The 14299-nt window shown below is 32.6% G+C and overlaps 1 protein-coding gene across 1 annotated transcript; it reads right to left on the reverse strand.

The window, feature by feature from the left end:
• Positions 1-2492: 2492 nt before the first annotated feature.
• On the reverse strand, positions 2493-6365 carry LOC126891139 (uncharacterized). The gene has a single exon (XM_050660320.1). The coding sequence runs from the start codon at positions 6363-6365 to the stop codon at positions 2493-2495; it is 3873 nt and encodes a 1290-aa protein (XP_050516277.1).
• Positions 6366-14299: the final 7934 nt, after the last annotated feature.

Raw genomic sequence — 14299 nt, forward strand, 5'->3', positions numbered from 1 at the left:
AGAATAATTTTTTAGATATCTTTGTATAAGTTAGCTTTATGCGTAAACTATGTTGATATAAATTAATATTTTTGACTTCTGAATACGTTTTAAGAATCATTATGTCTTTTTGGTTTCTTTAAATAAATATTGCTTTATTTAAATACGTTTTCTTAATGAAAAATATTTCGCTGATAGACGTCGAGTCACTGCATGTATTAGGTTGAAAACGACAATAGGCACAACGCTGTATGACGTCGAACGCATATCAGCGTTCCGCCAAGATAGACTTAATACTAGTCTTATATTGTGGCAGAACGCTGATAAGCGTTAAAACTTAAACAATATTTTCTGTAAAATTTTAATACTTGGAGTAAAATTTCAGGTCGCCCTAGTTATATTTCATCCTTTTGAATAATAATATCGACAAAAAGGGCACTGTACAAATTGACCATTTTTGAAAAACTTAGGTGTCCGTCAAGGTGTTAATATGTAAACGTTAATAAAATAATGTTAGTATCTAAGCAATGAAATGTGTGTAAAGCGATTTATAAAAATAATGTAAGCATGCAATGAATGAAAGGTAGCCAATTCGGTCGAACATAAATTTGTTGAAAAAACAAAAATATATTCTTAACAGCGATCACCAACGTGAAGGTACGACTACATCGACCGCCAGGTTAGTAGGGGTAATGGTTAGTAGGAATGATTTTTACATTATATGATAATATATTTAATAATAGTGATATACTTAACTTACTAAGATCAGCTCTTTACTTGGTTTAGTAGACATCTTTTTATTGATCTGTTGGACATCTTTTATGTATTCTTATTAATGTTAAAACACCGATACTTTGGTATCAATTCATTCGTTACTAAGTTCTATAGTATTCAAAAATGAATTATTAGGGGAAAATAACTGTAGGTTATCTAATCTTAAAACTAGGGATTTTTTCGACTCCTGCATTTTGATAGGATATCGAAGACTTAAAACTAAATCGGGGAAAGAAGACCATTAAGTTATCGATTGTTTTAACTTGGAGGCTACACGAGCAACGGCTCTGGAATTAACCAGAACGGCTCATTAATTTGCCAGTGGTCCATATCAGATATCTTTTTTTTTTGGTCATAACTAAACATCTTTTTAGGGGCATACTTAATTATACTAAATTTAGAGATAATATATACAAAAGTATGAGTTACTAGAATCATAATATGATATAAAAACAATGAGTGTGGGAAAGGTTGAGGAATGTAGTAAAAAGGGCCTGTTCCAGATATCATTATGTTAGTTGTAATAAATAAAGTTATAAAAAATTACAATATTCAATCATATAAATAATCTTAGTGACGTAAAAACGATTAGTGATAGGGTGATAAGAGGAATATAATAAAAAAAATTGTACATTTGTAATAAATAAAGTTTTAAGACCAACTTCAATCAGCATCCATCTTAAAGTCAATAAAATCATCAATGATAAATGTTAAAATAATGTTGTTCTGAAGCTATTTCCTTGTGGCATTTTTATGATTAATTATTTATATGGGAAATAAGCCACAATTAAAATGAAAAAAATAATTTTATTAACGTTTCGACGCCCAAATCGGGTGCCGTTGTCAAAATACAAAATATTACTAAAATAAACTAAAGTGTTGTTGCTAAGCAAAAAAAATTCTTCTAATAATTTATTTAATCTCACTCATTTATATTGGCAATTCAGACATATATTATACATTTTAAAGTAGAAGACTTTAAAATGATATTGCCAATATTTATGAGTTGCGTTCCTGGGACGACTTACTGAAAGATAGTTCATTCGATTACATGAAATTAACCCCAACTCAAGAATATCCGTCATAAAAAATTATAGCATGTGATATGTCTTTAAAAAGACAACCAAATGCAACGACAGTAAAATTCTCGCGTTAGAGACTTCATAGTAAATCACAAGGGAAAACCAGGAAAAACCCTGTGATACTATCCCGACATCGTAAGTATTTGGTCTTACATTAATTTACTCTCAAAAAATAATACCAAATTCTGACTTGTAACATGTTTAAATTATAAATAATATTAATAATACTAGATATAAATAATACTAAAATATATACTAGCTCGATATTATTGACTTACTAATCTTGGTATTTTCTTGATATTCTTGAGTTGGGGTTAATTTCATGTAATCGAATGAACTATCTTTCAGTAAGTCGTCCCAGGAACGCAACTCATAAATATTGGCAATATCATTTTAAAGTCTTCTACTTTAAAATGTATAATATATGTCTGAATTGCCAATATAAATGAGTGAGATTAAATAAATTATTAGAAGAATTTTTTTTGCTTAGCAACAACACTTTAGTTTATTTTAGTAATATTTTGTATTTTGACAACGGCACCCGATTTGGGCGTCGAAACGTTAATAAAATTATTTTTTTCATTTTAATTGTGGCTTATTTCCCATATAAATAATTAATCATGTTAAAATAAGTTTATTCAAATCTTTGTGTTAAATCTAATCAACATCCATCTCAAGAGTATCAATTAAATAGTGCCCAAAGGGAAGCGTATCATAAGAACCCTGAATGTGATGTCTTTTATCATCATTGGGGCTTAGCGCAATCTTACTTTGAGTTATAGAATAAACTTTGTGTTTATCAGAGCGTATAAGATTTTGTGAGGTGACCTTTGCTGTAAAGGTATCTGAACATTCTACGTAGTCCTCAAAAGTAATTTTAGTATTTACTACAGATTTCTTTACCCCCTTCGCCTTCTTTGTCACACCATAATTTCGTATAATATTATCAACTTCATCATCGTCATACTCTTGTTCTTTCAACTTCCCCCTCAGCTTTTTAATGTCAACATCTGTGGTAGCTGCTTTTGTCGTGTATAATTTCGATCGGAGTCCTATGTAGTCGGTCATAATGCAGCCATTATTCTCATCTTTCATTATGCCCAATACCTTCTTATTAACCAGAGGGATGCCGTAAATGTTATCTTTAGGATAGTCTGAGGTATCAAAATATTTATAGCAATCATGTATCATTGCTTCATACGGGTCTTTTTCCCGTATCTCCACGATCACACTATCAGTATCGGTATAGCAGGTCGAAAAGTTTTCTCCGAACCTGCTAGCTAAGTAGCCATATTGGAAATCATATATGGTCGTTTTCGCCAAGTCTAAAATACTCATTCCAACATAAATCGGTTTAACTAACCATATTTCCGCTTTATGCATCTCAACAGCAATCAAATTTTCATTAAAGATAGTAGCGTTTTTAAACAGGGGGCTACTTATTCTAGCTTCAGCTCCATAACGACCCTCCCACTCTGTCAGCAATTTAATATCAACGCGCCTGCGCACACCCTCTAAAGTCTTACCAAACACTGCATTGTTCATAAGCTTAAACAGATTCTTTTCAAACTCATTTTTTGCTGCCTTCCGGAGATTTGTATTCAAGTCGATGTATGACTTTAACCAAGGAGACTGCTTAAATTCCAAGACTCGATGAATCTTTTTTAGTATTAATCCATGAGCTAGCGCTTGCTTCAAGGCTCTGTAATGAATTACATATCTTTCTTTATCATGAAGGGTAGCCATTAATTTGGTCAGCTCTCGCGGACGTTTAGGAGGTTTCATAGTTTTCGGGTTCAAGGATTGGGGACAGAATGGGATGTCTTTATGACGATCATGGAGATGTTGAGGGTACTCCAGATCGACCTCGAGAATGCACCCTTCAGAAGAATCGTCCGGAATACTAAGAACGTTGATGTTAGTATCAGACCACTCGAAACCTCCATATGGAAGATATTGTGACATTGCCCACCCATATTGATTATTGACATCGAAATACATCAGATAGGAGTCGGGCTTCGATGGGTCGTAAGATGCCATGTACTTGTTATTAGCATGAACACGACGTTTCGAGCAAACTTGACTCAAACCACCACGAATGCCACGCTCCACAAACAAATGCATATCTGGATCAGTTAAAAGTTCAAGTTCCTGTTTTGTATACTTAAGCATCGCATCCCACGTGAATCCAGGCAGAGTAAAGTAATGAGCGGGGTCAAGATTATATGTTTCGAGACAACTGGAGCGGAACCGTTCGAAAACGTCGGCAAGAAGAAGAATATCGGTTTTCATGTAGAGATCGACGTAATCTCCGAGAGAAGAACAAGAGAATGAGGACCAGACTTGGAGAGCGCGATGATAATGGCGGCGAGGACAAGGTTTATCCTCAAGTTTATTATAAAAAAACTCGATAGGCGGCAGACATGTTTCAATAAAACGATCGAAAGAATCAATATAATCATAAGGCATGATACCTTTCACAGTAAGAAGATTGAACTGCTCCTCGGGAAGGAAAACATATTGAGAGCGGAGATTAGGATATTCGGTCAAATAAGAAGAGAGCTTATCGAGAGAAGACGCCATAAATCGAAAACTATCGATGAAACGAAATTTAATTCGAGCATCATTAATGTGTTTAGTGAAAGAAATATATTTTTCCTTAGTAATAGGAAGAAGATCTACAGGACCTTTGATGTGAGTAGCAATATCATTAATAATGAAATGCGCGTCATATCCACTGAGGTTATGAAATATCACAGGGATAGTGTGAGCATCTTTGTAATTAATATTACAGCCTTCATGAGATGCAAATCTATAATTATTTTCTGGGATCAGGTGATTATGGTCTCGCATTTTCTTATCACTGAGGGAGAAGCGCTGCTCGCAAATATGACAATGAGTGGCTGCTTGAAAATCACTCTCTTGCTGAAATGTCATATTAATATCAAACGGACACATAAACACCGTAGAAACATCCTCAGCAAGCTGATTTAGTTCATCTGCGAACCATTTCATGCAATCTTTTCCACGATATGATTTGTAAAATGACAGAGAATCATCATAGGAACATTTAAAGTAATACCCAACGGCAGCAGGTATATGTTTTTGATAGGTAGTCTTTTCAGCACTATGTTCCAGAACGCTTTCAAGATCTGCGTATACCGCGAAGGGGGCTTTTAGTTTATTCCTGAAATTCTTAAATTTTAACATTTTATGGCTTTCTTCAGGCATTTTAATGGCTGTTTCATTTATTCTTTCACAATCGTTGATGTGAGCTTCTAGCTGTGTAGACGATAAAAATGGTTGTAAACACCTATCACAGAGAACATCTGATCGCCCTTTGCAGCATGTCTTATGAACATTCAACTTTTCTTGCGATCGAAAGTAATGGAGGCAGCCATCACAGAAATATTTTGTTCCATCTTCATTGCTAAGCTGCTTGGAAAGGAGGCGAGATAGATTTTTTATCCAAACGTAATGATATTTAAGGGGACCTTGCTCATCATATTTATCTTGTATCAAAAGCAGATTCACATGTTTATCCTTCTTGTTTTTTGTTAGGAAGGTAGGGAGAGTCGTATAGTTCTTCTTCTCCTTTTTCAAAATGTAAACATTAATCGATATATTATTCTGCTTTTCAAAATTAGGAATCTGTTTGGCGGTCATTGGCCACTGAATACCTTTAAGTTTCAACACTTGGGAGTAGTGTGGGTAAGATGACATTAAAGCGGAGTTATTCTGACAAGGATATAATGCCGATATGACAGCCCATGCAAAGCATGCATCGTCATCGTTTTTAACATTAATGCATGCCTGTTTTATTTTTATCTGAGGGGGAAGTTCAATATATGAGGAGCCAAGCTGTGGTGTAAATTTGTTTATATTCACCCCTAGGTTAACAACAGCTTTAAGTGCCCAGCCACTATCTCTCTCTTGGAATTCTTCCAAGTCTCTGTTGATGGGTTCCACTACTTTTTTCTCAAACCATTCATCAAGATTGGTGTCTCTATAAATGGCTGAGTTTGAAGTAGTGAAGTACTTGGTTTCATTTATCATCTTATCGCCTTGAGCAATCTCGAATTCTCCTCCAAATGCTATGTTAACTTTTACTGCAGCGTTATTTTTTAAGGCAGTCTGGATTCGTCGCTTGAACAGAGCTTTGCAATCAACCAGGAAACTACCTGGGTCCTTGTGTTTAAGGTTCGAAATGACTCCAGTCTGAATTCTTGAATTAAATGTAGATACAGAGTCTTCCCAATGTACCCTACGCTTTGCAGTCTCCGGACGAGTGTTAAGTCCCGCCCCCTTCTTTTGTTCAACCTTCAGTTGCTTACTCAACGTTCTCACCTGCCGCATCTGAGCTTCGAGGTGCTGCTTTTCGCCAATCGTCTTTGCAAACCTCATTCTATCATGAATCATTTTAATCGCTTTCCTACACTCTATCAACCCTTTTCTTAACTTTTCATCATTATACTTGTTTTGAATTAAACCTAAGATGGTTGCAATTAACTGAATAAGTTTAGTTAACATGTTAAATTAAAAAAGCCAATATTCAAAGATAGATTAAGTATAAAAATTCAAAATTTTCAAAAATTGCTAATTTAAATCAAAAATTATCAAAAAAATTCAAAAATTATCAAAAAATCAAAATTTTTCAAAATATACCACTCACCAGAGCACACGTCTAAATGATTTACCAAAGCACTGAATGAAGATCTGAAACAGAATGAGAAAATATAAGTTGCGTCAAGTATTTAGTAAACATTGGTCGGACGGAAAACTGAATGGTGATACGTTATGCTCAAAAGGCCCCTGAAATGAGTAGATTTGTGCTTGTTTTCTCATAAGAATCAATGTAAAAGTGCTGTATTAAAATATTTATTGAACTTGGTTACATTTTTTCCCTTCATGTACGATATGTATAAATTAAAAATTTCAGATGTAAACATGTAAAAATCCTGATTACCCCCCACCACCTTGACCACTAACACAATCATTAATTCAAAATAATACCATTAAATTTTCATTCATGGAATAAAAATTGTTTCAACAATTTAGCATAACACACACAATTGTTTGCTATGCTGATATGATGTATATGTTAACATAGAAAAGTATTTAACGTGGTGTAATAAGCAGTATAGATGAAATAAAGAAATGTCTTACTATTTTTATCTACAACCATAAATTAATTTAGAAAAACATATCACATAAAAACGTATCACATAACAACGTATCACGCTAAAATGGAAGTGGGCAGACATAGAAACAATGGAAGACAACTTTTGGACGAAGCGAGTTATTTAATGGCGTCCAAGGGCAATTAAAAAGAAGTAGAGGCAGACCTCAAACAAGATGGACTAATGATATCAAGCGAATGGACATAAAAAACAGCAAACAGATAATATGAATAAACACACCCAAGGTAGGCTTTTATCCGACGATGGATGGAATAGCTGATAGATCACATAACATATCTCCGCATAAATAGTAAAATGTAATGAATATATAAGCTTATAGTATATAACATAATATGTAAAGTATGTGAGAGAAAACAGTAAAAGGAATACAAAACAGTAGTTCAGATAGTAGTCTCCAGGGGAAAGACACTTTTCCTCTCTCCGTATATCACTTCTTGTAATATATTGGCGGTAATCATAAAATAGACATGGCGTTGCATCAAAAGACACTATGATGTTCTTCCTCTTTCCTTCTGGCACTTCAATCGTTTTCTGGGTCAAATCGTCAGACACATGACAATGCTTCGTCTTTTTACCTGTAATGTTTTCTGTTTCACGTCATTTTCTTTCATTTTTTAATGACAGATGACCTTCTTGGTTTAGGTCTAGCCAGGGATATGTCATATGATGGTTTGCAGGCAATAAAATATGATTAAGAAAAATCCATAATTTGAGTAATATATTATATTATATGACATTTTATATAGAACGAAACAGTTCTTAATGCACATTCGTCACAAAACTTATATGTATAAACAAAAATCATTGAAGTGGCATTGAAGTTGACACGGTCGTTTACACCAGCTATCATTATATCTGATAAATCATCTCGAAAACTAGAGAAAATATCATATAATTCATGTGAATGGGTGGAATTTTTGAATATTATTCAAAACAAAATTATTAATATATGTTTCCAAGAACCTCTGAATCCGAGGAAATACTAAGAAAATGATCCGATAGAATACCTGTGTGAAGAGTTTTCAACAATTATTTATCTATTCGAACGTAAAAATACAAAGTTTATTTCCATTATAAAACATGGTGTATACATTGAGTTGATTCGAGATCAAAGAACTTTTGTTTATTCACAAAAGTATTATCCAGCAAAGAGTGAGACTTTTATGTTGACTTAATTTTAGGGTGTATTATTATAACATTGCAAATATAATAAAAGCAACATCCTGTTCCTCTTCTATAGATTTGTTGGAGCTAGTGCAAATTAAAATTTCATACAATTTTAGTATTTTAAGTATTGCTTTAGCAGAGATTATATATTACTATAGAGATAAAATATTGTTAGATTTACATCAATAAATGTCTTTTATATAATAAAAGTTTTATATACAAAATAACTTTAGACCACATGTTTAAACATGTTACCTAAAATAGTGCAATATTCAATAAATTTTCTCTAAGGCAACGTGACGTGAGCTAACATAATGCCTTCCATATCTACTTTAAAAGATATTATAGACAAGTATGCTTCTACGTGAGAAAGGTTGAAATTTGAATAATTTAAAAATACCTCTATTAGTATGAAATATTATTCACCTAATTAATGTAAATTACTATACACCCTTTTAGGTTAGTATTAATATTGAATATAATTGTTAATAAATAATATCGATTTAGAAAATTAATAAAAAATTACATAAAATGATGTCTCATACCACTTTTGTCCCTACCCCATCGTGTTTCGTCTATAGAATTAACCGTATTTATAAGGAAAACATAGACAAGTTTCAGTTTATAATATTGCACAAGTCCAACAGCTCAATAAAATTAAAAATGAGCCAAAATGAACCATATTTTCAAAAATATTAGCAACATGTAATAGATATTGATAAGCATATGACCCTAACTATAACTCGAGAACTTCATTAGTAGAATATGAGATAATGTAAAATATCTTTTAAAGATGAAAAAAATTATCTAGAAACAACAGAATTTAAGACTGCTCCCGGATTACTTAATTTAATATTTTCTAAACAGTCATCTAACTTCACTCAAGAAGATTTATAAATTTATAGCAAATTCTAGAAATAACAGGTCTTTACCTCATTTAACAGGGATATTACACCACCGAACCACCCTCCCATAAAAATTTGAAAATATCACTAAATCTCTATTTACCAAAAAATAAACGATTTTGTTCTCATATACAGAACGCCGATAATGCAAGTGCTAACATTTGTTATACATAAAAACTTTAATTATGAAACCGATCCAAACATTCTAGTAACTATATAATTAGTAATTTGAAAATATTGAACAGATTATATACTTAGATAAAATGAGTAGTGTGTATTTGTATACCCCCTCTTCTACACTATCAACACACCACCAGATGATCATCCGTATTTTGCTAGTCGAGACTGCCAGAAACTAATTAATATTCACCCTAGACAACGGATGTTCACCTAATTAATATTCCACATCTTTGGTCATACAAATACACACTACTCATTTTATCTAAGTATATAATCTGTTCAATATTTTCAAATTACTAATTATATAGTTACTAGAATGTTTGGATCGGTTTCATAATTAAAGTTTTTATGTATAACAAATGTTAGCACTTGCATTATTGGCGTTCTGTATATGAGAACAAAATCGTTTATTTTTTGGTAAATAGAGATTTAGTGATATTTTCAAATTTTTATGGGAGGGTGGTTCGGTGGTGTAATATCCCTGTTAAATGAGGTAAAGACCTGTTATTTCTAGAATTTGCTATAAATTTATAAATCTTCTTGAGTGAAGTTAGATGACTGTTTAGAAAATATTAAATTAAGTAATCCGGGAGCAGTCTTAAATTCTGTTGTTTCTAGATAATTTTTTTCATCTTTAAAAGATATTTTACATTATCTCATATTCTACTAATGAAGTTCTCGAGTTATAGTTAGGGTCATATGCTTATCAATATCTATTACATGTTGCTAATATTTTTGAAAATATGGTTCATTTTGGCTCATTTTTAATTTTATTGAGCTGTTGGACTTGTGCAATATTATAAACTGAAACTTGTCTATGTTTTCCTTATAAATACGGTTAATTCTATAGACGAAACACGATGGGGTAGGGACAAAAGTGGTATGAGACATCATTTTATGTAATTTTTTATTAATTTTCTAAATCGATATTATTTATTAACAATTATATTCAATATTAATACTAACCTAAAAGGGTGTATAGTAATTTACATTAATTAGGTGAATAATATTTCATACTAATAGAGGTATTTTTAAATTATTCAAATTTCAACCTTTCTCACGTAGAAGCATACTTGTCTATAATATCTTTTAAAGTAGATATGGAAGGCATTATGTTAGCTCACGTCACGTTGCCTTAGAGAAAATTTATTGAATATTGCACTATTTTAGGTAACATGTTTAAACATGTGGTCTAAAGTTATTTTGTATATAAAACTTTTATTATATAAAAGACATTTATTGATGTAAATCTAACAATATTTTATCTCTATAGTAATATATAATCTCTGCTAAAGCAATACTTAAAATACTAAAATTGTATGAAATTTTAATTTGCACTAGCTCCAACAAATCTATAGAAGAGGAACAGGATGTTGCTTTTATTATATTTGCAATGTTATAATAATACACCCTAAAATTAAGTCAACATAAAAGTCTCACTCTTTGCTGGATAATACTTTTGTGAATAAACAAAAGTTCTTTGATCTCGAATCAACTCAATGTATACACCATGTTTTATAATGGAAATAAACTTTGTATTTTTACGTTCGAATAGATAAATAATTGTTGAAAACTCTTCACACAGGTATTCTATCGGATCATTTTCTTAGTATTTCCTCGGATTCAGAGGTTCTTGGAAACATATATTAATAATTTTGTTTTGAATAATATTCAAAAATTCCACCCATTCACATGAATTATATGATATTTTCTCTAGTTTTCGAGATGATTTATCAGATATAATGATAGCTGGTGTAAACGACCGTGTCAACTTCAATGCCACTTCAATGATTTTTGTTTATACATATAAGTTTTGTGACGAATGTGCATTAAGAACTGTTTCGTTCTATATAAAATGTCATATAATATAATATATTACTCAAATTATGGATTTTTCTTAATCATATTTTATTGCCTGCAAACCATCATATGACATATCCCTGGCTAGACCTAAACCAAGAAGGTCATCTGTCATTAAAAAATGAAAGAAAATGACGTGAAACAGAAAACATTACAGGTAAAAAGACGAAGCATTGTCATGTGTCTGACGATTTGACCCAGAAAACGATTGAAGTGCCAGAAGGAAAGAGGAAGAACATCATAGTGTCTTTTGATGCAACGCCATGTCTATTTTATGATTACCGCCAATATATTACAAGAAGTGATATACGGAGAGAGGAAAAGTGTCTTTCCCCTGGAGACTACTATCTGAACTACTGTTTTGTATTCCTTTTACTGTTTTCTCTCACATACTTTACATATTATGTTATATACTATAAGCTTATATATTCATTACATTTTACTATTTATGCGGAGATATGTTATGTGATCTATCAGCTATTCCATCCATCGTCGGATAAAAGCCTACCTTGGGTGTGTTTATTCATATTATCTGTTTGCTGTTTTTTATGTCCATTCGCTTGATATCATTAGTCCATCTTGTTTGAGGTCTGCCTCTACTTCTTTTTAATTGCCCGTGGACGCCATTAAATAACTCGCTTCGTCCAAAAGTTGTCTTCCATTGTTTCTATGTCTGCCCACTTCCATTTTAGCGTGATACGTTGTTATGTGATACGTTTTTATGTGATATGTTTTTCTAAATTAATTTATGGTTGTAGATAAAAATAGTAAGACATTTCTTTATTTCATCTATACTGCTTATTACACCACGTTAAATACTTTTCTATGTTAACATATACATCATATCAGCATAGCAAACAATTGTGTGTGTTATGCTAAATTGTTGAAACAATTTTTATTCCATGAATGAAAATTTAATGGTATTATTTTGAATTAATGATTGTGTTAGTGGTCAAGGTGGTGGGGGGTAATCAGGATTTTTACATGTTTACATCTGAAATTTTTAATTTATACATATCGTACATGAAGGGAAAAAAATGTAACCAAGTTCAATAAATATTTTAATACAGCACTTTTACATTGATTCTTATGAGAAAACAAGCACAAATCTACTCATTTCAGGGGCCTTTTGAGCATAACGTATCACCATTCAGTTTTCCGTCCGACCAATGTTTACTAAATACTTGACGCAACTTATATTTTCTCATTCTGTTTCAGATCTTCATTCAGTGCTTTGGTAAATCATTTAGACGTGTGCTCTGGTGAGTGGTATATTTTGAAAAATTTTGATTTTTTGATAATTTTTGAATTTTTTTGATAATTTTTGATTTAAATTAGCAATTTTTGAAAATTTTGAATTTTTATACTTAATCTATCTTTGAATATTGGCTTTTTTAATTTAACATGTTAACTAAACTTATTCAGTTAATTGCAACCATCTTAGGTTTAATTCAAAACAAGTATAATGATGAAAAGTTAAGAAAAGGGTTGATAGAGTGTAGGAAAGCGATTAAAATGATTCATGATAGAATGAGGTTTGCAAAGACGATTGGCGAAAAGCAGCACCTCGAAGCTCAGATGCGGCAGGTGAGAACGTTGAGTAAGCAACTGAAGGTTGAACAAAAGAAGGGGGCGGGACTTAACACTCGTCCGGAGACTGCAAAGCGTAGGGTACATTGGGAAGACTCTGTATCTACATTTAATTCAAGAATTCAGACTGGAGTCATTTCGAACCTTAAACACAAGGACCCAGGTAGTTTCCTGGTTGATTGCAAAGCTCTGTTCAAGCGACGAATCCAGACTGCCTTAAAAAATAACGCTGCAGTAAAAGTTAACATAGCATTTGGAGGAGAATTCGAGATTGCTCAAGGCGATAAGATGATAAATGAAACCAAGTACTTCACTACTTCAAACTCAGCCATTTATAGAGACACCAATCTCGATGAATGGTTCGAGAAAAAAGTAGTGGAACCCATCAACAGAGACTTGGAAGAATTCCAAGAGAGAGATAGTGGCTGGGCACTTAAAGCTGTTGTTAACCTAGGGGTGAATATAAACAAATTTACACCACAGCTTGGCTCCTCATATATTGAACTTCCCCCTCAGATAAAAATAAAACAGGCATGCATTAATGTTAAAAACGATGACGATGCATGCTTTGCATGGGCTGTCATATCGGCATTATATCCTTGTCAGAATAACTCCGCTTTAATGTCATCTTACCCACACTACTCCCAAGTGTTGAAACTTAAAGGTATTCAGTGGCCAATGACCGCCAAACAGATTCCTAATTTTGAAAAGCAGAATAATATATCGATTAATGTTTACATTTTGAAAAAGGAGAAGAAGAACTATACGACTCTCCCTACCTTCCTAACAAAAAACAAGAAGGATAAACATGTGAATCTGCTTTTGATACAAGATAAATATGATGAGCAAGGTCCCCTTAAATATCATTACGTTTGGATAAAAAATCTATCTCGCCTCCTTTCCAAGCAGCTTAGCAATGAAGATGGAACAAAATATTTCTGTGATGGCTGCCTCCATTACTTTCGATCGCAAGAAAAGTTGAATGTTCATAAGACATGCTGCAAAGGGCGATCAGATGTTCTCTGTGATAGGTGTTTACAACCATTTTTATCGTCTACACAGCTAGAAGCTCACATCAACGATTGTGAAAGAATAAATGAAACAGCCATTAAAATGCCTGAAGAAAGCCATAAAATGTTAAAATTTAAGAATTTCAGGAATAAACTAAAAGCCCCCTTCGCGGTATACGCAGATCTTGAAAGCGTTCTGGAACATAGTGCTGAAAAGACTACCTATCAAAAACATATACCTGCTGCCGTTGGGTATTACTTTAAATGTTCCTATGATGATTCTCTGTCATTTTACAAATCATATCGTGGAAAAGATTGCATGAAATGGTTCGCAGATGAACTAAATCAGCTTGCTGAGGATGTTTCTACGGTGTTTATGTGTCCGTTTGATATTAATATGACATTTCAGCAAGAGAGTGATTTTCAAGCAGCCACTCATTGTCATATTTGCGAGCAGCGCTTCTCCCTCAGTGATAAGAAAATGCGAGACCATAATCACCTGATCCCAGAAAATAATTATAGATTTGCATCTCATGAAGGCTGTAATATTA

This window comes from Diabrotica virgifera, chromosome 9 (assembly GCF_917563875.1).
Source record: "Diabrotica virgifera virgifera chromosome 9, PGI_DIABVI_V3a".
NCBI classification, from domain to species: Eukaryota; Metazoa; Arthropoda; class Insecta; order Coleoptera; family Chrysomelidae; genus Diabrotica; species Diabrotica virgifera.

Excerpts from the sequence above, each read along its gene's own strand:
- LOC126891139 (XM_050660320.1), bottom strand. The coding sequence starts at position 6,365 with ATGTTAACTAAACTTATTCAGTTAATTGCAACCATCTTAGGTTTAATT.